At 44.4% G+C, this 26992-nt stretch overlaps 1 protein-coding gene and 1 non-coding gene across 6 annotated transcripts in view; one reads left to right on the top strand and one right to left on the bottom strand.

The window, feature by feature from the left end:
* The window catches only part of EXTL3 (exostosin like glycosyltransferase 3), a 125189-nt gene that overhangs the window by 84891 nt on the left and 13306 nt on the right, over positions 1-26992 (top strand). For all 5 annotated transcript variants that reach the window (XM_061132682.1, XM_061132680.1, XM_061132677.1 and 2 more), the window contains 3 exons: positions 1000-3627; positions 16375-16502; positions 23270-23414. In XM_061132682.1, coding sequence (XP_060988665.1) covers positions 1480-3627; positions 16375-16502; positions 23270-23414 — 2421 coding nt within the window. In that variant the 5' untranslated portion in view covers positions 1000-1479. The remainder of the gene's footprint in view (positions 1-999; positions 3628-16374; positions 16503-23269; positions 23415-26992) is intronic.
* On the bottom strand, positions 14848-14920 carry TRNAC-ACA (transfer RNA cysteine (anticodon ACA)). Its single transcript has one exon. It is a non-coding gene; the product is annotated as a tRNA-Cys (tRNA).

Below are 26992 nucleotides of genomic sequence, written 5' to 3'. Positions count from 1 at the left end.
TTAGACATGAAAGAGTACGATGAATACTCTTTGGAGGAAATGAATGAAGGAAATTGGGGGTATTTTTGGCACAGAACATTATAAATTTACTTCTAGATGTATTGAAATTGAGGAGAAAGCAAGTGCAAAACTTTTATAACTTCTGATAGTAAAGTTTGGTAAGAGAAAAGGACTGGGAATGCTGGTTCAAGATTTATTAACCTAAAATATCGTCCTTTATTTTCATAGCAACACAATGTATTGTTATCTCCACACATTTATTTCTGTTTTGGGAGATTAGAAACCTGAGGCCTAAAATCTCATGGCAAATCTCTGTAAAAGATAAGAAATAATACCCCCATTTCTAAGTACAGTGTTCTTTCTGAAAGACCAAGTTACTATTTATATAGAAGATAAATGAGAAGCAAACTGTGAAATACATTTTGTCTCTGGATTACTACACCCACTGCTGGGTGAAGATCCAGAGAGTTCTCTTCAGCTCTTTTCCACCACTCTGAATATAACAAATGGAGCCTGAATATAACAAATAACACCTCCTCACAGAGGTGGTTTTTTTTTTTTTTTTTTGCTTTTCCCCAATACTTAGAGGCAATTTTCCTGTCAGGAATGAACATAGATAGGAGGGTATTTCTCTGTCTCACAACAATGCCTAAGTCTCGAATAACAAATTGTTATGAACATTTTTGCCCTCTGTTGAATGTAGCTGCTAATCATTTTATAGGGCTCTAATAGGAAGCAAGTGGGTGTGTCTGAACAGTGAAACTGCTTTTGGACACTTACCTAATCCATCTCTTACTATTAATAACTCCCAAGTACAATATCCATGCCAAAAAATAAAACCTGTATTGGATTTAAAATGTTCTGCGAGGCACACACCAGCGATCCAACCATTGTTCCATCTTAAAGATTTAGGCATTTTCTAGAAAGTTTCGGAAGTGGGGGAGCAAGGTTGTTGAGCATAAGGTCTTCAGGACTGACAGGCTTCTCTTTGTTTCGCAGGCCTGAATGTTGGCGGTGACACCAGTAAGAGGCTGGCATTTATTTCTCTTCTAAGCAGCTACCATGTAACTGAATAGTAACTATGCGTATGTGTTGGTCAGCGAACCCAAGGAGCAAGAGCTATGGCAGTTGAGGAGGCCTGTCTGATTCCAGGGTATTTTTCCCCTGCTCCCCCATCAGGGGCCTTCTCCCTCCCACCTCAACAACAATGTGGTACCGCCCGCCGTTTGATAGAGATTAAGGACATGTTCTTTGGCCTTCAGCTAGAACTCAGAATCTGCCGGAGTCGGGTCAGAGACCATTTCAGTCACAGCTGAGGAAGATGAAATTTCCATTCTACTTGGTGCCTTGTCCAGGGAGCACACTGACTCTCGGGAAAACGTGTTGATTGAGAAGAGGCTGAGCCTGGCCCACTAGAAACCCGCGGTTATGGCGAGTGAGCCGACGTGACCAGCGCGGGCAGGGGCCGCAGGGGGACTCATGACGGGGTATACCATGTTGCGGAATGGGGGCGCGGGGAACGGAGGTCAGACCTGCATGCTGCGCTGGTCCAACCGCATCCGGCTCACGTGGCTCAGCTTCACGCTGTTCATCATCCTGGTGTTCTTCCCCCTGATCGCTCACTATTACCTCACCACCCTGGACGAGGCGGACGAGGCGGGCAAGCGCATCTTCGGCCCGCGGGCCGGCAGCGAACTCTGCGAGGTGAAGCACGTGCTGGACCTCTGCCGCATCCGCGAGTCCGTGAGCGAGGAGCTTCTGCAGCTGGAAGCCAAGCGGCAGGAGCTGAACAGTGAGATCGCCAAGCTGAACCTGAAGATCGAGGCCTGCAAGAAGAGCATCGAGAATGCCAAGCAGGACCTGCTTCAGCTCAAGAACGTCATCAGCCAGACAGAGCATTCCTACAAGGAGCTGATGGCCCAGAACCAGCCCAAGCTCTCCCTGCCCATCCGCCTGCTCCCGGAGAAGGACGATGCCGGCCTCCCGCCCCCCAAGGCCCAGCGGAGCTGCCGGCTGCACAACTGCTTTGATTATTCCCGGTGCCCTCTGACCTCTGGTTTCCCCGTCTATGTTTATGACAGTGACCAGTTCGCCTTTGGCAGCTACCTGGATCCCTTGGTCAAGCAGGCTTTCCAGGCCACGGCCCGAGCCAACGTTTATGTCACAGACAATGCGGACATCGCCTGCCTTTATGTGATCCTAGTTGGGGAGATGCAGGAGCCCGCTGTGCTGCGGCCCGCCGACCTGGAGAAGCAGCTGTCGTCCCTCCCGCACTGGCGGGCGGACGGCCACAACCACGTCATCCTCAGCCTGTCTCGGAAGTCGGACACGCAGAACTTACTGTACAACGTCAGCACAGGCCGGGCCATGGTGGCCCAGTCTACCTTCTATGCGGCCCAGTACCGGCCTGGCTTTGATTTGGTGGTGTCGCCCCTAGTCCATGCCATGTCGGAGCCCAACTTCATGGAAATCCCACCACAGGTGCCGGTGAAGCGGAAATACCTCTTCACCTTCCAGGGCGAGAAGATCGAGTCGCTGAGATCCAGCCTTCAGGAGGCCCGCTCCTTTGAGGAGGAGATGGAGGGGGACCCTCCGGCTGACTACGATGATCGGATCATCGCCACCCTCAAGGCCGTCCAGGACAGCAAGCTCGATCAGGTCCTGGTGGAATTTACCTGCAAAAACCAGCCGAGACCCAGTCTGCCGACTGAGTGGGCGCTGTGTGGGGAGCGGGAGGACCGCCTGGAGCTACTGAAGCTCTCCACCTTCGCCCTCATCATCACGCCTGGGGACCCGCGCCTGCTCGTCTCCTCGGGGTGCGCCGCCCGGCTCTTCGAGGCCCTGGAGGTCGGGGCTGTCCCGGTGGTGCTGGGCGAGCACGTGCAGCTGCCCTACCAGGACGTGCTGCAGTGGAGCGAGGCGGCGCTGGTGGTGCCCAAGCCGCGGGTCACTGAGGTCCACTTCCTGCTGCGGAGCCTCTCGGACAGCGACCTGCTGGCCATGCGGCGCCAGGGCCGCTTCCTCTGGGAGACCTACTTCTCCACCACGGACAGTATCTTCAGCACCGTGCTGGCCGTGATCCGGACGCGCATCCAGATCCCCGCCGCTCCCATCCGGGAGGAGGCGGCGGCCGAGATCCCGCATCGCTCGGGCAAGGCGGCCGGCACGGACCCCAACATGGCGGACACCGGGGACCTGGACCTGGGCCCGGTGGAGACCGAGCCGCCCTACGCCTCGCCCAAGTACCTGCGCAACTTCACGCTCACCGTCGCCGACCTCTACCGCAGCTGGAACTCCGCCCCGGGGCCGTTCCATCTGTTCCCGCACACGCCCTTTGACCCCGTGCTGCCCTCGGAGGCCAAGTTCCTGGGCTCAGGGACCGGATTCCGGCCCATTGGCGGCGGGGCCGGGGGCTCCGGCAAGGAGTTTCAGGCGGCGCTGGGAGGCAACGTCCCTCGGGAGCAGTTCACGGTGGTAATGTTGACTTACGAGCGGGAGGAGGTGCTCATGAACTCCTTAGAGAGGCTGAACGGCCTCCCTTACCTGAACAAGGTCGTGGTGGTGTGGAATTCTCCCAAGCTGCCGTCAGAGGACCTGGTGTGGCCTGACATTGGGGTCCCCATCATGGTAATGATAGAGCCGTGAGCGGTTTGTTTACCGCACCAGAGGGTAGTTCATTCTTGATGATCTCTTTCCCGTAAAGATGCTGTGTTTTTGTTTTTTTTTTTTTTTTTAAACTTATTCAGATTCTTTCCCCATGAAAATTTCCCCTTGCTTCTATTTCAGTTCTTTCAAGCCTTTCCGGTTCTCTGCTGCTTATTTCCAAAGGCCCCTAAGACATTCCCATAGGGAGACTGACACTGGCCCCTTGAAGGTTTACAAAACCTTGTCACTGACCTCGTAGACATCTTCTCTGTCCTTACAAAGGGGCTGATGATGAGACTGATGATGAAAAGCTGACATTTAAGAAGCAGTCATAATTTTAGAGTTTATAGAACTTACAGTAACAGTAATGAGCTAATATGATTTCTTCTGTGGAAACTGAGGCTTGTACATGTTAATTATTTTGCCCAAGGTCACGATTAGCATTTGTGGAGGAGCTGAGCTTTAGTCTGCCTGATTCCAGGAGCTGTGGTTTTAATCACCTCCCAAAGGGTTTAGGAAGGAGACCTGCTTCATTTCACAGGATTGTCTGCAAGTCCTCTGGGAGACTGGCCTCTGGGTTTGATATTTTGGGAGTTGGAGACCTTGGACCTTTTCTGTAGTTTCATTCTCATAAAACTCTTCTCTGTTATGGTTAGGATGACGTATTCTACAGGAAAAGTAATAGCCAAATATGCAGGATAGAGCTTTAGTTCTGAGTACTTTGTTTATATCCACCTTCTGTTGTAAGTTTGTCCATCTAGTGGGAGTTTACCCATTTCTCTTAAATGTGAGGCCTTAGAACAAGTCTCAAGCCATATGGCAACAGTTTACCGTGCGGCACAGGTACTTTCCAGAAAAGGTAGCAAAGAAGGGCCAAAGTCTGATGAGCCATCACTGCTAGATGCTTGCTTAAGAGTCATTTTTAGGAAGAATTTGCCTTGAAGGGCATTGAGGAGCTAATTCACATGAAATGTTTTCTAAGCAGCCCTGTGGTAAATGGGAAAGTATGAGTTTTGGCACGATAGAGACCTAGGATTAAGTAGTCATTTTGTGATCTTTGATAAGTTAATTAACTCCTTTGACTAAAGGATTAAAGAGGAATCTAAGATAATACAGGGCTTACCTGATAGCTCAGTTGGTAGAGAATCCACCTGGAATGCAGGAAACCCTGGTTTGATTCCTGGGTCAGGAAGATCCACTGGAGAAGGGATAGGCTACCCACTCCAGTATTCTTGGGCTTCCCTGGTGGCTTAGCTGGTAAAGAATCCGCCTGCAGTGTCAGAGACCTGGGATCAATCCCTGGGTTGGGAAGATCTCCTGGAGCGGGGAAAAGCTACCCATGCCAGTATTCTGGCCTGGAGAATTCCATGGGCTGTATAGTCCATGGGGTCGCAAAGAGTCTGACATGACTGAGCGACTTTCCCTTTTTTTCACTAAAATAATACAAGTAGTCAGTTCAGTCGCTCAGTCGTGTCAGACTCTTTGTGACCCCATGAACTGCAGCTCACCAGGCCTCCCTGTCCATCATCAACTCCTGGAGTTTCCTCAAACTCATGTCCATCGAGTCGGTGATGCCATCCAGCCATCTCATCCTCTGTCGTCCCCTTCTCCTCTCACCTTCAGTCTTTCCCAGCATCAGGGTCTTTTCCAATGGGTCAGTTCTTTGCATCAGGTGGCCAAAGTATTGGAGTTTCAGCTTCAGCATCAGTCCTTCCAATGAACACCCAGGACTGATTTCCTTTAGGATGGATTGGGTGGATCTCCTTGCTGTCCAAGGGACTCTCAAGAGTCTTCTCCAACACCACAGTTAAAAAGCATCAATTCTTCAGCACTCAGCTTTCTTTATAGTCCAACTTTCACATCCATACCTGACTACTGGAAAAACCATAGCTTTGACTAGACAGACCTTTGTCGGCAAAGTAATGTCTCTGCTTTTTAATATACTGGAAAAGTGCCCAATGATTATTTGATTCCTATTTATTCCTTCATGTCAAAGGAGATGGAAGTCAGCATGGATGTTCTGCTTATGTTAAGGACTCACTTCACTGATAAATCTCCTTGTACCTATGACTTAATTTCCCTTGTGTCATAACTGTTACTACCTTTCTTCTCTTGTACAAATCTGTGTTTTCTTTTTTTTTTTTATAAATGCCACTACTTTCTTCATACTGCTGCTAATCTTTTCTTGTATTTTATTTAATTGAATTTATAATCAGAGACTCTTCAAAGACTGTAGGATTCTGCAAACTTTTGATCTCAGAATTTATCTTGTATATTAAGAAAGCTTCGTAAACGGGGAGATTTCTTTATAGACTTCTTCCCAAATACCTTTCACATTTTTTCTTTCCTAGTTACAACTTTTTGAATGTCATCGAAATTAAAAAAAAAATCGTTCTGTGAAAGGTAGATGCTGCTCATTAGCAAAGCAGCTTGTGTTTCCCATTTTCCTGAGTTTTCTCTAAATTTGTTAGGGATGTGGAGAAGCTGATGCCGCCACAGTTAACAGTGACTGAAGTGCATCAGAGAACTTGCCAAAACTAATCCTTCCTTTTAACTCTGGTGGGAAATAAGTCTTTCTCTTTGATTACCGAGCCACTCATTGCAGCAATACCATGCTTAGTCAGAAAGTGCCAGAAACTTTCCAGACCGGGGGCAGCTCTGAATAGCTTGTCCGTATTAGTGGTACACTTTTTTTTTTTTCCTAGTTCCTGTGAAAAAAGGAGAAACTCTTTCAAGCTGGCAAATTTCACCCCATTCTCTAAATATTTGGACTGCTAGTATGTAAGCGAGGCAGGGTTTTTGGACAGCAGTTGAGCTGCCGCGCTCTGGGGCACAGGGCTATCAGGGCTGGCAGGGAGGGCAGCCCTCCACGGTGGGAGATGGCAGCGAGAGGAGCCATCTCAGAGTGGGTTCTCCACCGAGGATGCAGACGTGACCTCTTTGTTCATTTTGCTACAGTTAACAGTAGATCTCTGTAAAATGACCAGGCAGTCTTTCAGGTTCCATTCCTTCAGGGAAGATGATTTGAGCTAAAAGAATCAACCAGGAGCCTCCTTGCTGCTTCAGAAAATGTTGGGCAGCCTGTGGGTCTCTTCTGCTCAGGGTGCCATCAGGGCAGCGGGCACAAATGCTGTCTGTCTATGGGCTGTGAAGTCTGTTGCGCCCTAGGTGTTCAAGTAGAGAGCAGGGTTGTCTCAGGGGTACCTCCTGGGGTTTATAGTGAAATCCCTCTTTCTTTTCTATTACGTACATAGCATGGGGGAAGCTCCTCTGGGTCTGGCTGAGAGCAAGTGTGATTTTCACTGCCACCCTCCTGCCCGGAATGCTTTATGTAAAGAGAATTTCAGTTGAGATCGGGTGGGGCCTGGGCGAATTGACGGCACTGCCCACAGGGAGGTGGTGGGGTGCGTGCCACCAGCGGCAGTGGGTCTCTCACCTGGAAGGTAGGGATGGCTGCACCAGAGGCATCTTTCTGTTTCTTGCTTGTTCGTGAGCAGTCAAATTGGGTTACTTAGCTCCTTGAGTGGAATGACATGAATGTTTAATGGAAGTCAAATGGAGGGTGGCATTGGGCCAGGGGATTTGAAGGCCTGTCTTTTGAAAAGCTCCCTTCTAGGTGGCGGAGTCAGCACTTTCGTGCATCTTAAAGATTTTCCACTGTTTCCTGGCTGCCGTTGTTTGTAATGATAGTCAGTGATTTCTCAAATATTTATTTCCCCATAGGTAATGTGTTATTTTTCTCTGGCTACTTTGAAGAGTTTTTCTGTGCATTTGGTTTTCAGCAGTTTGACTGTGATATGCCCCTGCATGATTTTCTCTGATCTTGTGTTCTGATTGGGGTTCACTTAGTCTCTTAAGGGCTTCCCAGGTGGCTCAGTGATAAAGAATCCGTCTACCAGTGCAGGAGATGTGGGTTCGATCCCTGGGTCAGGAAGACCCCCTGGAGAAGGAAATGGCAACTCACTCCAGTGTCCTTGCCTGGGAAATTCCATGAACAGACGAGCCTGGTGGGCTACAGTCCATGGGGTCACAAAGAGTTGGACAACACTTAGCGACCAAACAACAACAAGGCTCTTAAATCTAGTAATTTATGTATTTTAAAATTATATTTGGGGAATTTTTTGTTCAATATTTGTTCAGATATTTTCTTCCTCTTTGGAGACTTCATTCTGTGTATAATAGGCATTTAAAAAATATTTTACAAATTTATTTGTCTATTATACTATACTAGGCTTTTTGATACTGTCTTGCAGTTTTTAGAAGCTCTGTTCATTGTTGAAAAATCATTTTTAATCTTTGATAATTTCACACGTTTACTGACTTTGGTGTCTACACTGCTCCTTATTGAGTCAGTTTTAAATTTCAGATACTGTGTTTTCCAGTTTAAGAATTTCCATGTTTTTAAAAATATTAGTTTCTGTTTCTCTCCTGAGATTTCCTGTTTTTTTTTTTTTTTCCCATTCTGAATACACTTCATTTAAAAAATTTTTTTAAAAATGTATTTTACTTATTTGGCTGCCTTGAGTCTCAGTTGCAGCACGTGGAGTCTTCACTGGTTCACGTGGGCATTTTCGTTGCTGTGCGTAGACTCACTAGTTGTGGCCCAGGGTCTCTGGAGCGCGAGGGCTCAGTAGTTACGGCACACGGGCTTCTTGCTCCTTGCAAGAAGTGTGGAATCTTAGTTCTCCGATCAGGGATCGAACCCATGTCCCTTGCATGGCAAGGGGGATTCTTAACCACTGGACCACCCAGGAAGTCCCTGCTTCACTTCAGTGAGCGCAGTTAGGTTCGCTGCTTAACGTCTTGGTCTGCTAATTCCAGCGTATGGGTTGAGTATTTATTGTAATTGGGGGTCATGTTTTTCTGGTCCTTTGTACAGCAAACAGTTTTGTATTAAAACTGTGAATGTTGCGAAGACTGTGGATTTTGTTTTGTTCCTCTGAGAAGCGTGGAGCTTTTAGTTTTAGCGGGAAGTTAATTTGGTTGGACTCAGACTGCAAGTTCTCTTGGGTGGCAACACAAATGTTAGTTCAGTCTTCTTGTCTGTAGCTGGTCTGCTTGTGAACAGCAGAAAGAATACATGGTTCTGGGGTGACTCCATGGTTCTGGAGACTGGGCGGTTGATACACAGAACTTGGAGCTCTCCTATCTGGTTCTCTGTCCTGCAACCCCTTTCTTCCAGGAGTTGTGGTTGCCCCAAGCTCTTTCCTCTTATTCGTCAGGCCGGAGCAGCTTGGGTGCTATATGCAAGTTTAAGCTATCCTTCTTGGTACCAGCTCTGGTCTATGCTCAAGGTGAAGGCAGTGGTGATTCTCCCTGTGTCAGTAATTCCTTCCTAAATTTTGGCTCCCCTTCATAATGTGTTGCCTTCTGCTCACTCTGGTGTCTTGTAATGCTCTTTTGGTATTTTTGTCCAGAGTTAATGTCGCTGTCAGCAGGAGGCTGTGTCTGGGTGGGCAGGAGCCTCCAGCTGGTCTCTTGATACTCAGCCCCACCCAAAATATTGGTTCATGTTACTACTTTATTCTGGCCAATTAACACATCTTTTTCACTCTGCTTTACATTCTGGAAAATAGTATATAGGGTGGCCTTGTTTGAGCATCCCGTGGAAATGAAACGTCAAAATCAGTCCTTTTGGAGTTTCACAAAGGGGACTTTGTTATTCACCGTGTGTCTTGCCCTCTCAAAACACTGTCCATTTCTTTCCTGTGTACTCTCTTGTGTTTTAGGTCCCTGACAGCCAAGGCCCTCACTTCTTAATTTTGAGTTCTTTTCTCTATAAAGGGTACAGCTCCTTTAAATAGGGTGCCTAGGGGGACTTTATTGAAGAGGTGATATTTGAGCAGAAGCCTGAGGGAAGTGAGAGAGCGGACCTTGTGAATCCTGGAGGGATGTACAGGGCGCAGGAAGTGCAGGAAGCTTGTGCTCAGGCCGTGGCGGGGGGACCCTGTGTGCCCTGGTGGAGTGAGCCAGAGGAGAGCTGGGGAGGAGGTCGGAGGAGACAGGCAGCACATGTAGATCGTGGTGAGGACTGAAGGGTTTATTCTCAGTGTGTGAGGGTGCCAGGGGAGGGTGTTGAGCAGGGAGAAATATGAAACATGTTGGATGGTGGGGGTAAAGAGCAGACACAGTTGAAAGGCTATTGCAGGAGCCCAGGTGAGGGGTGCTGGCGGCCTGGATGGGGCGACATGGTGGAGATGGTGATTCAGAGAGAAGTGTATCACCACCCTGGGAGTCTCCAAGGTCTCTGGAAGTGAGGCCAGAAGGCGCTCTGTTGCCCAAGTGAAGACTGTGGAGATATGAAGTGGTTTTTCAGCCCTTTTCCCCTCTCTCCCAGTCCTTGATACTAGAATTGAACAAGGCAGGTTCTGTCTGGGGAACTCAGTGTCATGCCAGGGTGGTTATTTTAGTCCTGTTGCCCCAGTAGTCTGCTGAGGAAGGTTGGAGAAGAAACTGGCTGTGTTGTTAACTCAAGAGTCATTACAATTCAGGCTTGGGCCTCTGCCAGCTGGGCAGTTAAAGGCTTCATTTCTTGCTGGCTAGCCCGCCAGGCTCCTCTGTCCATGGGATTCTTCAGGCAAGAATACTGGAGTGGGTTGCCATTTCCTCCTCCTGGGAATCTTCCCGAACTGAAGTTGAATCTGTGTCTCCTGCATTGCCGGCAGATTCTTTACCACTGAAGCCCCCAGATATGAGTTGTTTGCTACTAATTGGGAAAAGAATGATCATGATAGCTAATTAAATATTTACTAGGTGAATTGATACTTGGGTGATTAATTTGGATTTGCTGATTCTTCCTGGATTTAGAAACCAAATGGTTAGTTAACATATTGGCAGAAAGGATTCTATTTAAGTAGTAGTACTTTTATCATTCATACAGCTCATGCATTTGCACATAGTAGGGGTCTCGGTTGTGCTTGTTGCACTGTTCTGTTGTGATGAGAAGGGCACCTTCATGAGTGAAGGTGAACAGAGGACGAGGGAGCCATCATCAGGGAGTATTGTGTGTGAAACAGGAAAAAACGAGCGTCAGTGAGCACTGCTCCCGACCTTGACTGTTGTAGGTTGATGGATTTTCTTTTTTTTTTTTTTTTTGCTCTAGAAAACTAGATTAGATACTAAGAGGTTTCAGTAAAATCAGTGTTTATAGTTGACATATAAACTTCTCAAGTCTTTATTCCATATTCTGAAAATATGGATGGGACAGGGCTAAGGTAGGTCCTATTTCCTGTTTGTTTATTCATTTGTAGAACACTTGTTGAACATCTTCTGTATGCCAGGCACTGTGCTCTGTAAGTTCTGGTCAGTGTCATAGCAGTAGTTAAATCAATAGCTTGAAGGTCAGTCTTCTTGTTCACAAGTCACTAAGCGGTTGTCATAAGGCATGAAAAAAAAAAAACCAATGTTAAGGGAGCGGGGAGAAGCATTGTTTTAATTTGAAAGAAAACAAAACAACATCAACAGAAGTGAGAATATTTCCTAAACATGACATCTTACTTCTGGTTGGCTCATTTCTTTCACGTTGGATCTGCCCTTTGTCAGATCCTTAGAGGCCGATGCTGTTCTGCGTGTTTGCGTTGGAGATATTTGAATCTCTTTATCCTTCTGATTTTGGTGCCAGAATGGATAATGGTTGATTTGCTGAGCTTTTGTCTAGCTATTAAGCACTACAGCTATGGAGCAAAACTGGTAGAAGAAAGCTTTTTCTAAAATATTATTTTAATTTATTTATTTGGCTGCTCTGGGTCTTAGGTGTGCCATGTGGGATCGTAAGTTGCGGTATGTGGGATCGTAAGTTGCGGTATGTGGGATCTGGGGTTGAACCCAGGCCCCCTGCGTTGGGAGCTTGAAGTCTTGGCCACTGGACCACCAGGGAAGTCCTAAAGAAAGCTTTTACTCCTCCCACCCTCCCCTCACCCTTTAATTTTAGTTTGTATTTGCAAACTTTGTAAAGGCAGAAATTTCTTTGGTTATGACAAAGAGGTGGCTGTGCTTACATTACCAATTACACGTATTCAGAGTTCTCCTTGCTCTCTCCTGGTGGTTGATTCTGAAAATGGCACAGTGACATTTGGCTGGATAATCCTCTGTTGTGGGGAGCAGCCCTGTGCAGTGTGGGATTTAGCAGCATCCCTGGCCTCTTCCCACCAAGTGCAGGGAACCCGCCGGCCCCCAGTGGTGACAACCAAAATGTCCACAGACGCTGTCGAGTGTCCCTCGGGGCTCAGAGTCCCTCCTGGCTGAGAACCCTTAAAGCAGCCCTGCCGACTGTAGTTCCTCATGGGTTAACCACAGGTAGGCTGCCGCCAGACTGGACACTGTTTCTCTGAATCCTGGAAAGCTGCTCTTTATTCCAGTGGCTGTTGCTTCAGTTTCCTTATCCTGGAGATCTTGCTGTGGTCCCGCCCGGAGGAGTCATGCCAGGATGAGCTGAGACAGAACACGTGCTGTATTCCTGAATCCAGGGGACTTGTTCTTAATGGATCTGCCTCTTAATGAACTCTGATAAACTTGCTAAAAAACTGAATGTGACATCTAGGCCAACATACACTAGATATGAGACCCTCCCCTCCGTCTCGGTTTTCCACAGGACAGGCAGGTCCTCTTGATTGGATTCACTTTGTAATAAGAGAAAGTTTGGCTGTGTTCTAGGTATCAAAGCATGATGGTTTTAGTTTTTGTTGTTTCTTAATTTTAGATGAAGGAGTTGACTGTAGCGTTGTCAAGTGTGGCTGGTAAATAGCTTCCCTGTTTGCACACAGCGTGGTGCTGAGTTGATGCAGCCCAGAGGTTGCTTGCTCAGGCTCATGCATGTAGTAAGTGATAAAATTGAAATCTGAACTCAAGTTTTTCTGGTTGACTCCAAAGCCATGCTTTTCCCTCTGTCCCAGCGCCTCTCAAAGTGCGGTGTGCCTAGGACTCACTCTGGAGATCTTGTTAAAACGCAGATCCTGGCTTGGTAGGTTTAGGAAGGCTGGCAATTCTGCCTTTCTAACGGAGTCCCAGGTGATGCCCATGTTGTTGACCTTGGAATCACACTTTGAGTACTATAGCTCTGTGCTGTGTTCCTGGGTTTTTTTTTTTTCCTTTTCTTTTTGGTTCTGCTGGGTCTTCGTTGCTACTTGTGGGCTTTCTGTAGTTACAGTGAGTGGGGGCTACTCTTCCTTGCGATGTGAGAGCTCATTGTGGGGGCTTCTCTTGTAGAGCACAGACTCCAGGGGTACGGGCTTCACTAGCTGTGGCTTGCAGGCTCTAGAACACAGGCTCAGCAGTTGTAGTGCATGGGCTTAGTTGCTCTGTGGCACGTGGGGTCTTCCCAGACCAGGGATCAAACTCATGTTCCCTGCATTGGCAGGCGGATTCTTATCCACTGCACCACCAGGGAAGCCCCTGAATTGTTAATTGTGGCATAGATAGTCCTCCTGGTGATTAACCCACAAAATTGGTAACCTACAATTGAACATTCAGTAGTTGGATGTTTTATTGATTGTTTTCTTCATTTTAAGCGATGTGTATTCCCTGGTAGAATTGAGGGAAAGCTCTGTTCCCCTGAACTGGCAGCATTGCCATTCTGTGTTGAGTGAATGCTGGGTGTGCTTGGAAAGTAACGTGAAAGATCCCAGGGTAGTTTGTGGGGGCGAGCGTTACAGTGCATAGCTGCCGAGGTCCACCGACCTAGGGTGGACGTTATTTTACACTTGCACACCTCTGAAATTGGGTGTGTCTCAAGCTACAGATGGCATTTTACTGTCCCTGGATGTTGGCAGTTGACTTCTGCTCCTGCTGGCGCCCCCCCCCCGCCCCGGGGGTTGAGCTGGGCAGCCCCCACAGTGAGCATCTGGCCGCCTCACCTGCTCGCTCCTCTCTTTTTCCTGACCCGGGCTTCAGTGCCTTTGTTCTGTCACTACTGAACCCAAGCTGGGGAGGTCCAGGCTACAAGCTCGGAGATTTTGATCTTGTTCAGAAGTGCTGCAGGGCAAGATGGATTTCTGTGTCTTTTGCTCTACCCCTGACGTCTGCTGTTGGTAGCAGCAAATCTGTTACCGATTTCTCCTTGTTCTGACTTGGTAGGGACTCCTCCAGGACTAAGGCGAAATTTTAAAAAGCTCTTTACTAGAGTAAACATTCTAAATGATGAACTGTTTTTTCATAGTTTTCTTATTCGGCAGCATTTTTATTTCTTGATGGTACACAAGTTAAAAATGCATTTTTCATGGGGCCTTAGCTAGACGAGACTTAGAAGTTTAACCTAAGTTTATCTGAAAAAGACTGATTTGGAGGTAGGAGGTATACGTGAGGAGTCTAGGTCTGTGAGGGGCCCATTGTCCACGCGTAAGGTAAAAGTTGACTGAATGCTCTCCAAGCCCTTCTGGCTCTGAACTAATTGGATTCTAAGTGTGCTGGAATGAATTAATTGAAATGTGAGGTCTCTGCTTTAAGAACATAGAAGAAGTGATTATTAATTATTCGTACTTTTGACAAGATTGGTGAATGAGGAGACATCTGAGCCGGGTGCTCAGGGGGAGAGTAGTTGTGGTGGAGGAATAGGAGAGAGAGGATTTTAAGCTGAAGAGACAGTACTCACAAGGTCATGGGAGAACCTTTAAAGCCATTCACAGGGACTTCCCTGGTGGTCCAGTGGTTAAGATGCTGCACTCCCAGTGCAGGGGCCATGGGTTCAGTTCCTGGTCGGGGAACTGAGATCCCACATGCTGCAGGATGTGACCAACCAACGAACAAAAACACTCAGCTTTTAGACCCTGGATAAAATTATATTCATCACGTTGTGTAGAGGTGAGCCTCAGTACAGGTGTTCCATTGCAAGAAGGATGTCCTTTCCCAGCTGTCTAAAAAGATGATTACTCAAGACGTTCTCTTTGTTTATGGCTTTTGACAATAAAATGATGATTCCTCACTAGTTAGTCAATGAATTAATGGGTATAGAAACCGTAAGATTAAAGGAGCTATCCGAGTACTCGAATATGTTCATCCTTGTTTCAGTGTCAAAGTGAATAATAAAGCTACTACCTAGTAGGAGCTACTATCTCAGGCACATTTGAACGAAAAAAAGTGAAAGTGAAGTTGCTCAGTCCTGTCCAACTCTTTGCGAGCCCGTGGACTGTAGCCCACCAGGCTCCTCCATCCATGGGATTCTCCAGGCAAGAATACTGGAGTGGGTTGCCATTTCCTTCTCCGGGAGATCTTCCTGACCCAGGGATTGAACCTGGGTCACCTGCATTGTAGGCAGGCGCTTTACCGTCTGAGCCACCAGGGAAGCCTCGCAGTGAGGCACATTTAAATAATCTTGTAAATGATAATGTAGTTCATCCAACTGAGTGCTGATCTTTGTTTCGGGAAGAAATAGCAGCTTTGCACATGTCAGTCACTTCAGATAGAAGTTCTTTCAATTGGGAATTTCTTTGGACGCAGAAGCTCTTAGTTTTACTGAACCAGGTGCACCATGAAGGAAAAAGCTCTCGTAAGTGTAGTCAGTGTAGCAGGTAGCAGTTGCAAAATCAAAGTAATTAACCTCAACTGGATGGGCTCGCCTTTGCTTTAGAGCAAAAAGAAAGGCCTTTTAAATCGGGACTCAGAAATGGCACAGACTCCAGGGAGTTCGAGTTGGGTTTTCCAGGGCTGAGGATCCAGAGCTGAGGATCATAACCTCAGTTCTGCTCTGCCACCTTGTGTTCTCTTGGGAAAGTTATTTTTAATATCCCTCAACCGTGTTTGTTGCATACTTAATCCTCAGCTTTAGCTTGTTTCCCAGGAAAATTAGTTAGCAAATGAATAGAGCGTCCAGTGTGAAATCTTTATAAGTTTGCTGAATGGCCAGGTAGTTTTTATTCCGATAAGACGTATGCTAGATTTCACAGTTTGGTTTTGTTGTTGTTATTCAGTCTCTAAATTGCGTGCGACTCTTTGGGACCCCATGAACCACAGCATCCCAGGCTCCACTGTCTTCAGTATCTCTGAGTTTGCTCAGGTTCACGTTAATTGAGTCAGTGATGCTGGATCTAACCATCTCATCCTCTGTCGCCCCCTCCTCCTCCTGCCTTCAATCTTTCCCAGCATCAGGGTCTTTTCCAATAAGTCGGCTCTTCACATTACGTGGCCAAAGTATTGGACCTTCAGCATCAGTCCTTCCAATGAATATTCAGGGTTGATTTCCTTTAGGATTGACTGGTTTGATTTCCTGGCAGGCCAAGGGACTCTCAAGAGTCTTCTCCAACACCACAGTTCAAAAGCATCAGTTCTTTGGCGCTCAGGCTTCTTTATGGTCCAACTCACATCTGTACATGACTACTGGAAAAACCATAGTTTTGACTATCTGGACTTTTGTTGGCAAAATGATGTCTCTGTTTTTTAATACACTGTCTAGATTTGTCATAACTTTCCTTCCAAAGAGCAAGCATCTTTTAATTTCATGGCTTCAGTCACCATCTACAGTCATTTTGGAGCCCAAGAAAATAAAATCTGTTACTGCTTCCACTTTTTCCCCTTGTATTTGCCATGAAGTGATGGGACTGGATGCCATGATCTTAGTTTTTTGAATGATGAGTTTCAAGCCAGCTTTTTCACTTTCCTCTTTTACCCTCAACAAGAGGCTCTTTAGTTCTTCTTCACTTCAGTATATTTAGCCACAATCTCCTTTGACCTAAAGACAGCCTTGCTTTTGCCTTCTTCGGTACAGCATTGGTCATCAGTGTTTTTCCTTCCTCTTTACAGGTGGTTCGTACTGAGAAGAACAGTCTGAACAACCGATTCCTGCCGTGGAATGAAATCGAGACAGAGGCCATCCTGTCTATTGATGATGACGCTCACCTCCGCCATGATGAAATCATGTTTGGGTTTCGGTGAGGAGCTGATTTTTAATCAAGAAACGCTTTTGTTTGCAAGTGACAGGAAACTAACTCCAAACCTGGATGAGGCAGCCAGACAGATTTCAGAGCTGGCGGTAACGAGACATCTTGTGTGCTGAGTCGCTCCAGCCGTGTCCGACTCTGTGCCACCCCAGGGACCGAAGCCAGCCAGGCTCCTCTGTCCGTGGGATTCTCCAGGCAAGAATAGCAGAGTGGGTTGCCATTCCCTTCTCCAGAGGGTCTTCTCCACCAGGGATTGAACCCACATCTCTTACGTCTCCTGCATTGGCAGGAGGGTTCTTTACCACCAGCACCACCTGGGAAGCCCCAGGGCTTAAATATCTCACCTTGAAGGAACAGAACAGATAAGAGAGCAGCGTAGGTCAGGGCCGCGCAGGGCGTGTCCAGTCCTGGCGTGGACTCCTGGGCAGTTTATTTCCTGTCCAGGGTGAGGTAAGTACAGAAATTGAGGGTAGATATTTAGAGGCCTTTAAATAACTTGACACTTACCGTGACATCCAAGTGTGAACATTTTCCTGTAATTCATTTTTGAGTAACATTTATTGAATATAATTCATACGTCGTACAGTTCACTCATTTAAGTGGCTTTTAGTGTATTTGCAGGGTTGTGCAACCGTCACCATAATCTGTTTTAGAAGTCTTCATTACCATCAGAAGAAATCTTGTACCCATTAGCAGTCATTTTCCATTTTTCTCCGAACTCTCTAAACCATTGACAACCATTAATGTACTTAGTTTCTCTGTAAATTTATCAGACATCCCATATAAATGGTACCATATAATATGTGCTCCTTGGTAACTGGTTTCTTTCACTTAACATGATGTTTTCAGAGTTGATCTGTCTTGTAGCATCTGTCGGTACTTCATTCTGTATGGATGTACACATTTTGTTGACTCCCAGGTAGCTCAGCGGTAGAGAATGTGCTTGCCAATGCAGGAGACATGGATTCTACCCCGGGTTAAAATTCCCTGCGGAAAGAAATAGCAACCAACTCCAGGATTCTTGCCTGGGAAATCCCATGGACAGAGGAGCTGGCAGGCTATAGTCCGTGGGGTCGCAGAGAGCTGGACATGACTGAGCATACACACACACATTTTATTTGTCCATTTTTTGACATTTGGGTCATTTCTGCTTCTTCGCTGTTGTGAATACTGCTGTGAACATTAATGTACATGCTTTTTTATATGACTATTTATAGATACATACCTTGGATATATATCTTGGAGTGGAGTTACTGGGTCACATGGTAACTCTTGGTTTAACATTTTGAAGAACTACCAGCCTGTTTTCCAAAGTAGCTGCACCATTTTATATTGCACCAGCAGTGAATGAGGGTTCCAATTTCTCTGTGTCCTTGTTGACACTTGATATTTTCTGTATTTTATTTATAGCCTTCCTACTGGGTGCAAAGTGGTATTTCAGTGTAGTTTTGATTTGCATTTCCCTAATGACTTAGGATATTGCTCATTTTTTCATGTGTTTAGGAATAACTTATATATCTTCTTTGAAGAAATGTCTATTTAGATACTTTGTTTGTTATTTGTGTTGTCAGTTTTTTTTTTTAAACTTTAAACGTTTATTTTGTAGTGGGATGTAGCCAGTTAAAAACGGTGCGGTGGTTTCAGGTGAACGGCAAAGAGACTTAGCCATATGTATGTTTGTATCCGTGCTTCCCCTAACCCCCTCCCATCCAGGCTAGCACATAACGTTGAGCAGAGTTCCTTGCTATACAGTAGGTCTTTTTTTGGTTTTCTGTTTTTAATATAGCAGTGTGTACATGACTGGTTTGTCTTTTTATTATTGAGTTGTCAGAGTTCTTTCTATATTCTAGGTACAAGTCCCTTATCAGGGATAATGATTTGCAATTTTTTTCTCTAATTCTGTGGGTTGTCTTTTCACATTTCTTGATGGTGTCCTTCAAAGCACAGAATTTTTCATTTTAATGAAGTCCAATTTTTCAAGGTTTTCTTTGGTTACTTGTCCTTTTGGTGTTATATTTAAGAAACCATGCAATTCATTTTGATTGTATTTTTACAAAAGCATGAACAAGCCCAGGGAAAATTACTTCTTTGCCACATAGTTTGAGAAGCACGGGAGTAGATATCCTTGGGGATCTTAATCAAACGAAGTATAGATCCAGGATGGAGAACTCTTTTCTCTGTGCTTTTGTTTCAGGCGCTGAGGGCCTGGCAGGCCCCTCGCTTTCAGGCTTCCTTTGGTTTAGGTGGGTAAGTGCAGACACTTAGATGAAAGGAGCAGCGGCTTCACTGTTGTATTTGTCTTAGGTACATGTATAGTCACGTGGCACATTATTGACAGATTGGAACATCTCTTCTTCCTCTCGCTCACCCAGCCTCTCGTTTCCTCTTACCTCCTCCTACCACTGTGCTATTGAGGCAAGAATCTGTTGTTAGCAGTTGTGAAAATCCCACTGGAATGTGTTCCTTTTTACCATAATAATAAGTAACTAGCTCTCTTTCCTTGATTTTATGAAAGGAACAAAAGCCATGTGATGATAGCAGAAATGGGCCTTTGCTACCACAGTTGTTGTTACTGATGGCGACAGGGGAGGGACGGGAAGGTGGGGTGTTTCCGACACCGCGTGGTGTACTTGAGAGCCTGCTAAGGGACTGGAGACTGTGGACAGAGTCATGGGGTGTTACAGGAGAATTGCCAATCAGCGCTCGATCCCAAGAATGACTAGATAAGCGGTCCTGCTTTGATGAGTTTGAAGCTTATTAAGATAACTGGTGTTTGCTATCTTCTGTGGTTCTTGATTTAGAAAGATTTTTGATCTTTTCCATTTGTCTCCAGATTCCCAGGTGGTGAGAGAGTAATGGGGAGCCTCATAACTGACGGTGCTGAGCATCTTTTCATGTGCTCAGTGACCGTCTGTCTTCTTCGGAGAAATGTCTGCTCAGATCCTTTGCCTTTTTCTTATCAAGTGGTTGAGAGTCTCTTACCATCATTTGAAATTTGAGGTTTAGTCTCTGGTTATAAGACAAGTGAATTATCTCTGACTCTACTTCCAAATCTTCTATTACGCTGAGTATTTTCTCATTTGTTTGGACATCCTTTGATCTAAAAACTTTGCTTTCGAATTAGAGTTTTCATCTTTTCCATATGTCTGCCTAGGAATGGGATTGCTGGATCATATGGTAACTTTGTTTTTAGTTTTTTAAGGCACCTGCATACTGTTCTCCATAGTGGCTGTACCAATTTATATTTCCACCAAGGGTGTAGGAGGATTCCCTTTTCAAAAGGATACATGCATTCTGACGTTCATTGCAGCACTATTTATAGTAGTTGAGACATGCAAGCAACCTAAATGTTGATATCAGCAGATGAATGGATAAAGAAGATGTGGTATATAGATACCGTGGAATATTTTTCAACCATAACAAGAATGAAATAATGCCCTTTACAGCAACATGGATGAGCCTAGAGATTATCACACTAAGTGAAGTCAGTTCAGTTCAGTTCAGTCGCTCAGTCGTGTCCAACTCTTTGCGACCCCATGAATTGCAGCACACCAGGCCTCCCTGTCCATCACCAACTCCCGGAGTTTACTCAAACTCATGCCCATGGAGTCGGTGATGCCATCCAGCCATCCCATCCTCTGTCGTCCCTTCCTCCTCCTGCCACCAATCCCTCCCAGCATCAGGGTCTTTTCCAATGAGTCAACTCTTCACATGAGGTGGCCAAAGTATAGGAGTTTCAGCTTCAGCATCAGTCCTTCCAGTGAACACCCAGGACTGATCTCCTTTAGGATGGACTGGTTGGATCTCCTTGCAGTCCAAGGGACTCAAGAGTCTTCTCCAACAACACAGTTCAAAAGCATCAATTCTTTGGCGCTCAGCTTTCTTCACAGTCCAACTCTCACATCCATACATGACCACTGGAAAAACCATAGCCTTGACTAGAAGTAAGTTAGAGAAAGTCAAATACCATATGATAATCACTTATATGTGGAATCTAAAAAAAAATGATGCAAGTGAACTTATTTACAAAACAGAAATAGACTCAGACATAGGAAATAAACCTAATGGTTCCAAAGGGGAAAATGGGGGGAGGGCTAAATTTAGGAATTTGGAATTAAAAGATCTATACTACTATACATGTGTCATTTTGCAGAGTCTTACACGAACACACACACATATATAAAATAGATAACAAGGACCTGCTGTGTAGCACAGGGAGCTATATTTAATATCTTATAATAACCTTTAATGGAAAAGGATCTGAAAAATAATATGTATAACTTAGTCAATTTGCTGTACACCTAAAAATTGTAAATCAGCTGTTTTTGATCTAGAGTAAATAAATAAATATATCCATAGAAACTGTCCCTCTGGCCAAAGATAATGTGGGTCTTGGCTGACTTCAGCTTATGTAGCAAAGAAGGAAATAGTATGTTTTTAAGGGGTGGATAGAGAGACCCAAGAGAATTGAAAACACGTATCTGTACAAAAACAGTCCATGACTGTTCATAGCAGCATTATGTATAAGAGTCAGTAAGTATAAACATGATTCAGCTTATATGAGGCACTCACAGTAGTCAAGTTCATAGAGACGAAGTGGAATGGCAGGTGCCTGGAACTAAAGGAAGGCAAGAATGCCAAATTAATGTTTATTGGGTCAGGTTTTAGGTTGGAAAGATGGAAACATTCTGGAGGTAAATGATTGTGATGATCATTTAACAGTGGGAATATACTTAATGCCATTGAACTGTATACTTGAAAATAATTAAAATGGTAAATTTCATGTTATGTGTATTTTGCCACACACCAAAGAAAAATCAGTTGTCAAAAAAAAAAAAAAAAGCTACAACAAGAGAAGTATAAACAATCAGAATGTCCTTCAGCTGATGAATGGATAAACCAACGGTGGTATATCCATACAGTGGAATATTACTTGGCAACAAACAGGAATGAAGTACTGACACGTGCTACAACATGAAAACAGGCTAAGTGAAACAAGCCAGTCACTAAAGGTCATGTACTGTGTGAGTCCATTTGTGTGAAATGTCTGCAACAAGCAGAGCCATGGAGACGGAAGGTGGATTAGTGGTTGCCGTGGGAGATTGGGGGTTGGGGGGAATGGCAATGACTGCTAAACTGCTAGTGGTTATGGAGTTTCTTTTTATTAGTAGGTTATGAAAATATTCTGAAGTGGTGATGGTTGCATAGCTTTGTGAATATATTAAATACTAACCCCCGGCGAGTCATATACTTTTAAACAAGTGAGTCTTCTATGTGATTTATATCTCAATAAACTTTATTTTTAAAAGGGCAAAAGTGTAAGCTTTACAGTGAGGGATCATGTACTGGAAGGTAGGTTTCTCTTCTCGAGGCATTTGAAAGGATCAGTATTTTTAGGAGTATTGATATAGCCTTTGGATATACTGTTGGTATTTATTAACAATCCTTATATTCTGTAACTGTCAAAATATATTATTAAAACATAGCTTTTTAGGTGAGTGTTTGGAAGTCTGTGTTAGGAGATAAACAAGGATGGAGGTAGGGGTTTGGGTGGGATGTGGCAGAAAGCCCATCTAGATGGCTGCTGTGTTGTGATATAAGTTGTAACTTCTCATCTTCTGGACTGGCCTGTGTGTGTGCATCATTAGTTGTGTCCAGTCTTTGTGACCCCATGGACTGTAGCCTGCCAGGCTCCTCTGCCCTGGGATTTCTCAGGCAAGAATACTGGAGTGGGTAGCCATTTGCTTCTCCAGGCATCTTCCCAGCCTAGGTATTAAATCCGCATCTCCCGCATCTCCTGCATTGACAGGGGGATTCTTTACTGCTGAGCCACCTGGAAAGCTCATTGGACTAGGTTAGTTGCTTTCAAACTTAACAGGAGAGGGACTCTTGAAATGAAATCTTGTGTGCTTTAGGAGCTGAGGTTTCGTGGGTGATGAGGGACTTGTTAGGCAGTTTAAATCTCTGTTGGAGTGAGGTGGAGGGAGGAGGTGATGGATCCTTGTTTATGGTACACCTGAAGCACTTCTGCAGGACTGTGGATTTCAGCCTGGGAATTTGATTTTATTTGTTGTACCTTACCTAGAGGTAAGGTAAATTTGGAGATGTTAGAACGTTTATCCTGGAAACATTCCCAGCTTATTTCTTACATTATGAAGTCTTTCATTTGTCCGTTTCTGTAGACCACTGATTTTCATGGTACAGGTTTCCCCCCAGCTCTGCTCCAGTCAGAATGTTAGACCGTGGTTAGATGGGGGTCACTCAGTAAGAGAGGAGTTAAGTATACAGTGTACATAAATTATGTGCAAGTCCTACCATGCTAGTATGTTATAATCTTTAAAAGTAGAGCTTAAGAAATTAAATAATATTAAAAAGAAATAGATACAAAAATTACCTTCTTCCTGCTTCTTAGCAGATTGTTGTACTTACCCCATCCTGAGACCTTTAAATGCCTTAGACTCCTTAGAGCCTTTCTGTGTTTTTCCAGCTTGTTCTTTTTGCAAGGGCTGGAGAGATGCTAGCCACCAGCATCAATAAGTTAGAGGATCAATAAGCAGGTGCTTATTAAGGAAACTATGGGTGATACTTTGTTTTTATTCTGTTTGGTTTGTGATTGATTTGGTATATAAAATTAAAAAGAAAAAAGAAGTAACAGCTCAAAAAGAGAGATCCTGCAAAATAGCAGCAGTAATATTACACGTTTCTGATAACCTTAGAGCTTTGTACTCAGGTGTGTGCATATGCTTGTGTTTTATGAGGGTGTGGAGAGAAGCCCGGGACCGCATTGTGGGTTTCCCTGGCCGTTACCACGCGTGGGACATCCCTCATCAGTCCTGGCTCTACAACTCCAACTACTCCTGTGAGCTGTCCATGGTGCTGACAGGCGCTGCCTTCTTCCACAAGGTAAGAAAGGGCTGGCAGGACTGGCGTGACTCGGTAAGAGTTGAGCCTTTGTGTGGCAGTGAAATGCTGCTTTAGATAAAGATAGGTCTCCTAATGCTCCTTACGTATCCCATGCTTGCTAGAATTACCCGACTTCTGTCTTTAAAGACAGTGATCAAGATGGTTATAGCAACTCTAGAATGAAGTCAGGATGGGAAGGCCACCAGTATAATTGCACATTGGCCATTAGAAAATCAGTTTATCCTCCTGAGCACTGGCTCTTCCTCTGTAAAACTGAGCGCACTGGGGCAAAACATTTTCCAGTTTCCCCACAGCCATTCCAGACATGGCCTGGCCAACAAAAGGCTGAATCTGGCCCTCTCCTGATTCAGCCACCTCTGTCCCAGGCCCCACCACAAGCTTCTGTCCATTCAGGTTCTGCAAGTTCTGTTTGATTGCTTAGAGCTTTTAATGTTCACGCTGCCTCACACCCTGCTTTTCATTGAATATTTAGGATGCAGATCCTTCCAGTCATTACTCCTCTCTTGTACTGTTGTTGCTAAACTGTTCTGTTTTCTTGCTCCCGACTCGTTTTCTCTCTCCATTTCATCTGTTCTGTAAAATAGCCCCTGGGCACATGTGGCTGCTGAGCACTTGAAACGTGATTGAGTGCTGAGATGTGCTCTCAGTGTAAAATATTGTACGTACCAGGCTTTGCAAACCTGAAAGAAAGAGTGTAGGCTGTCTCATTACTAGTTTTTATGTTGATTGTATGTCGGGTGAGACAGTGTTAGTTGCTCGGTTGTGTCCGACTCTTTGCCATCCCGTGGACTGTAGCCTGCTAGGCTCCTCTGTCCATGGAATTCTCCAGGCAAGAATACTGGGGTGGGTATCCTTCTCCAGGGGATCTTTCTGACCCAGGGATCAAACCCATTTCTCCTGCATTGCAGGCAGATTCTTTATTTACTATCTGAGCCAATATGGAATGATTGTATGTTAAAGTGCAGTTATTTTGGATACACTGGGTTAAATTAAAATATATTACTAATTAATTTTACTGTTTCTTTTTATTTCTTAAAACCGTGGCTACTAGAAAATTAAAAATGACAGATGTAACTGCTCCATACCTTCCCTCCCAGGTCCTCTCTCTGGGCAATGAAGAGTCCCTGTTGTGGGATGGTCAAACTGCCTGTAGCCTAACTTCACAGAACACCTCCTCTGTCTCCATGATCTGGTTGAAACCTGACTTTTCTCTGAGGACGGTGCTTCCCCTTCAGCCTGTTTCTGTATTCCTTCCAGGGACCGTGATTGAAGCTATTCATTTCCCCAGACTTGTACCGTGGAGCCAGGTTGAGAGAACCTGGCTCACTGGTGACTCTTCTTGACAATTGCTTCTCACTTGTCATGTGAAATCTCATTTGATACTGGTCGTATCTGTCTTGCTGCTCCATCTACCGACCTCCTAACTCATCCCTTCATGGTCAGCAAAGATGTTACCACCTGGCCCATCATCCTGATCTCCACTCCGTGCTCTCCTGAACAACCCAGCCAGGGCCCTGTCTCCCTATAATTATTGAAGTATTACAGGGTTCTCCTTCTGTCTAGTGCTTTTCTTTTTTTTAGTTTGATTCTCATTTTATATTGGAGTAGAGTTGATTTCCAATGCTGTGTTAGTTTCAGATGTACAGCCAAGCGATTCAGTTACACATATAGCTGCTCTTTTTCAGATCCTTTCACATAAAGGTTATTACGGAATATTGAGTAGAATGCCCTGTGCGCTGCAGTAGGTGCTTGTTGATTGTCTAGTTTATGTGTGATCGCCTAGTGCTCTTCTTATTTTGTGTTGTCCTTACGTCCTCTCAAGCTCTTGTGGCTTTTCTTAGCATCCGTAAGCTGGTGATTTCCAGCCCTGCCTTTCCTTGAGAGCTTTACTTGTAAATTTACTTTCAGGACATTGCTGTATTTCTCTCTAGTACGTCAAACTGAACTTTTACCCAAAAAGCTTCCTTGTTTGGCCTATGAAAGAAACTAAGTAGGTCTTCCCTAGTCTAGAGGGATCAAGTTATTTTTTCTTTTTATTATAAATGCCTATCAGTAAAAACTTTTGATACCTCACAAATGTATGTATGTATAAATTATAGTATGTATACTATACTTAGAGAAATAGTATAGTGTACCATACTTATAGAAATTTTTATATGGTTGAGATAAAGATGAAACAGTTTCAAAATAATAGTCTTACTAAATTCTTAAATTTTAGTGAAAGCAATATGACTGAACATGCATTATTATTTTTGAAAATCTTGATTTGAATCTTTGTATACTGGCAGGTCAGTGTTCTGTTTCTAACTTAGTCTGTTTCTAAATTAAGCACATTTCTGATACTTTGTTTTAATCACTGTCCCTGGAAGAAATACCTTATTGCCCTGCTTCCAAAGTCCTGATGCTTATCTACCAACTTGGTAGCATTTTGTTGAAATTGTTGAATTTTCATCTTCTATGGCATTGTTCAATTTTTTTAAGCAAACTAATGAGCAGATATTGCATTTTATATTTTAGAGTAGGTTCTAAATTCACTGAAACTTTTAGAAGATTTTTAAACAGATTACAAAGTTTTTCTGTATTTTAAAAATTATTTTTGACATAACAATCATATAATAGTGGAAATACTTCTAAATATTTGTTTTCATAATGCTTTCTCCATATACTTTTAAGTCAGTTCTTTTTTCTTATAATGTCGTGTTTCCCTTGATAAAGATATGGATTGTTTTTAATTAATAAATATTCTCATTAGCATGCTAATGATAGCTAGTGGCCAGTTAAAGGGTCAACCTGTCTTTTTGTAAAAGAAAAATGTATAATTCATCTTTTAAGTTTAACATCTCTTAAGTATTTTGCCACAAGATAACCAGCAAACCACTGTTCGGTACAAAAATTTTATGGTTGGTTTGCTGTATAGATTCTACCATTTAAGGTAAAAAGATACATAAGTCAGTTTTATTGGACACCTCACCTGTTCATTTATCATCAGCGTATTGCAACAGATCTCGATTACCATTTGGTGTGTTTTATGGCATTTGTTCACTTCTGTGGTGTAAATATTCTTGCCATGACTGAGTTCAGGTTAACCTGAGTCATTGAACATGGCTTTTGGAAGAGATGAGCAATTACATGCCAGTTACATAGTCTTTTCACCAGATAGTTGTAATAGGCATGAACAACCTCAGGATGGCAGTAAATGTGGGACTTCCCTGGGGGTCCAGTGGTTAGGACTCTGCACTTCCACTGCAGGGGACAAGAGGGTTCCATCCTTTGTCAGGGAACGAGGATCCTGCATGCCTTGCAGCACAGCCAAAAAGGTTAAAAAATGATGATGGTAAATGTACTAAATAATTATAAATGTGTTAACTAGTTAAATAAGTGATGTGCTTTAGGTATTTATTGGCTGCTAATATAATGTATTTAGTTTTCAGTTGTCATTTAGTCGCTAAGTTGTGTCTGACTCTTTACAACCTCATGGACTGTAGCCCGCCAGGCTCCTCTGTCCATGGGATTCTCCAGGCAAGAATACTGGAGTGGGTTGCTGTTTCCTTCTCCAG

Source organism: Dama dama, chromosome 29 (assembly GCF_033118175.1).
Source record: "Dama dama isolate Ldn47 chromosome 29, ASM3311817v1, whole genome shotgun sequence".
Lineage (NCBI taxonomy): Eukaryota > Metazoa > Chordata > Mammalia > Artiodactyla > Cervidae > Dama > Dama dama.
The sequence above is the reverse complement of the archived record's forward strand: the minus strand, read 5'-3'. Positions and strand labels throughout refer to the sequence as shown.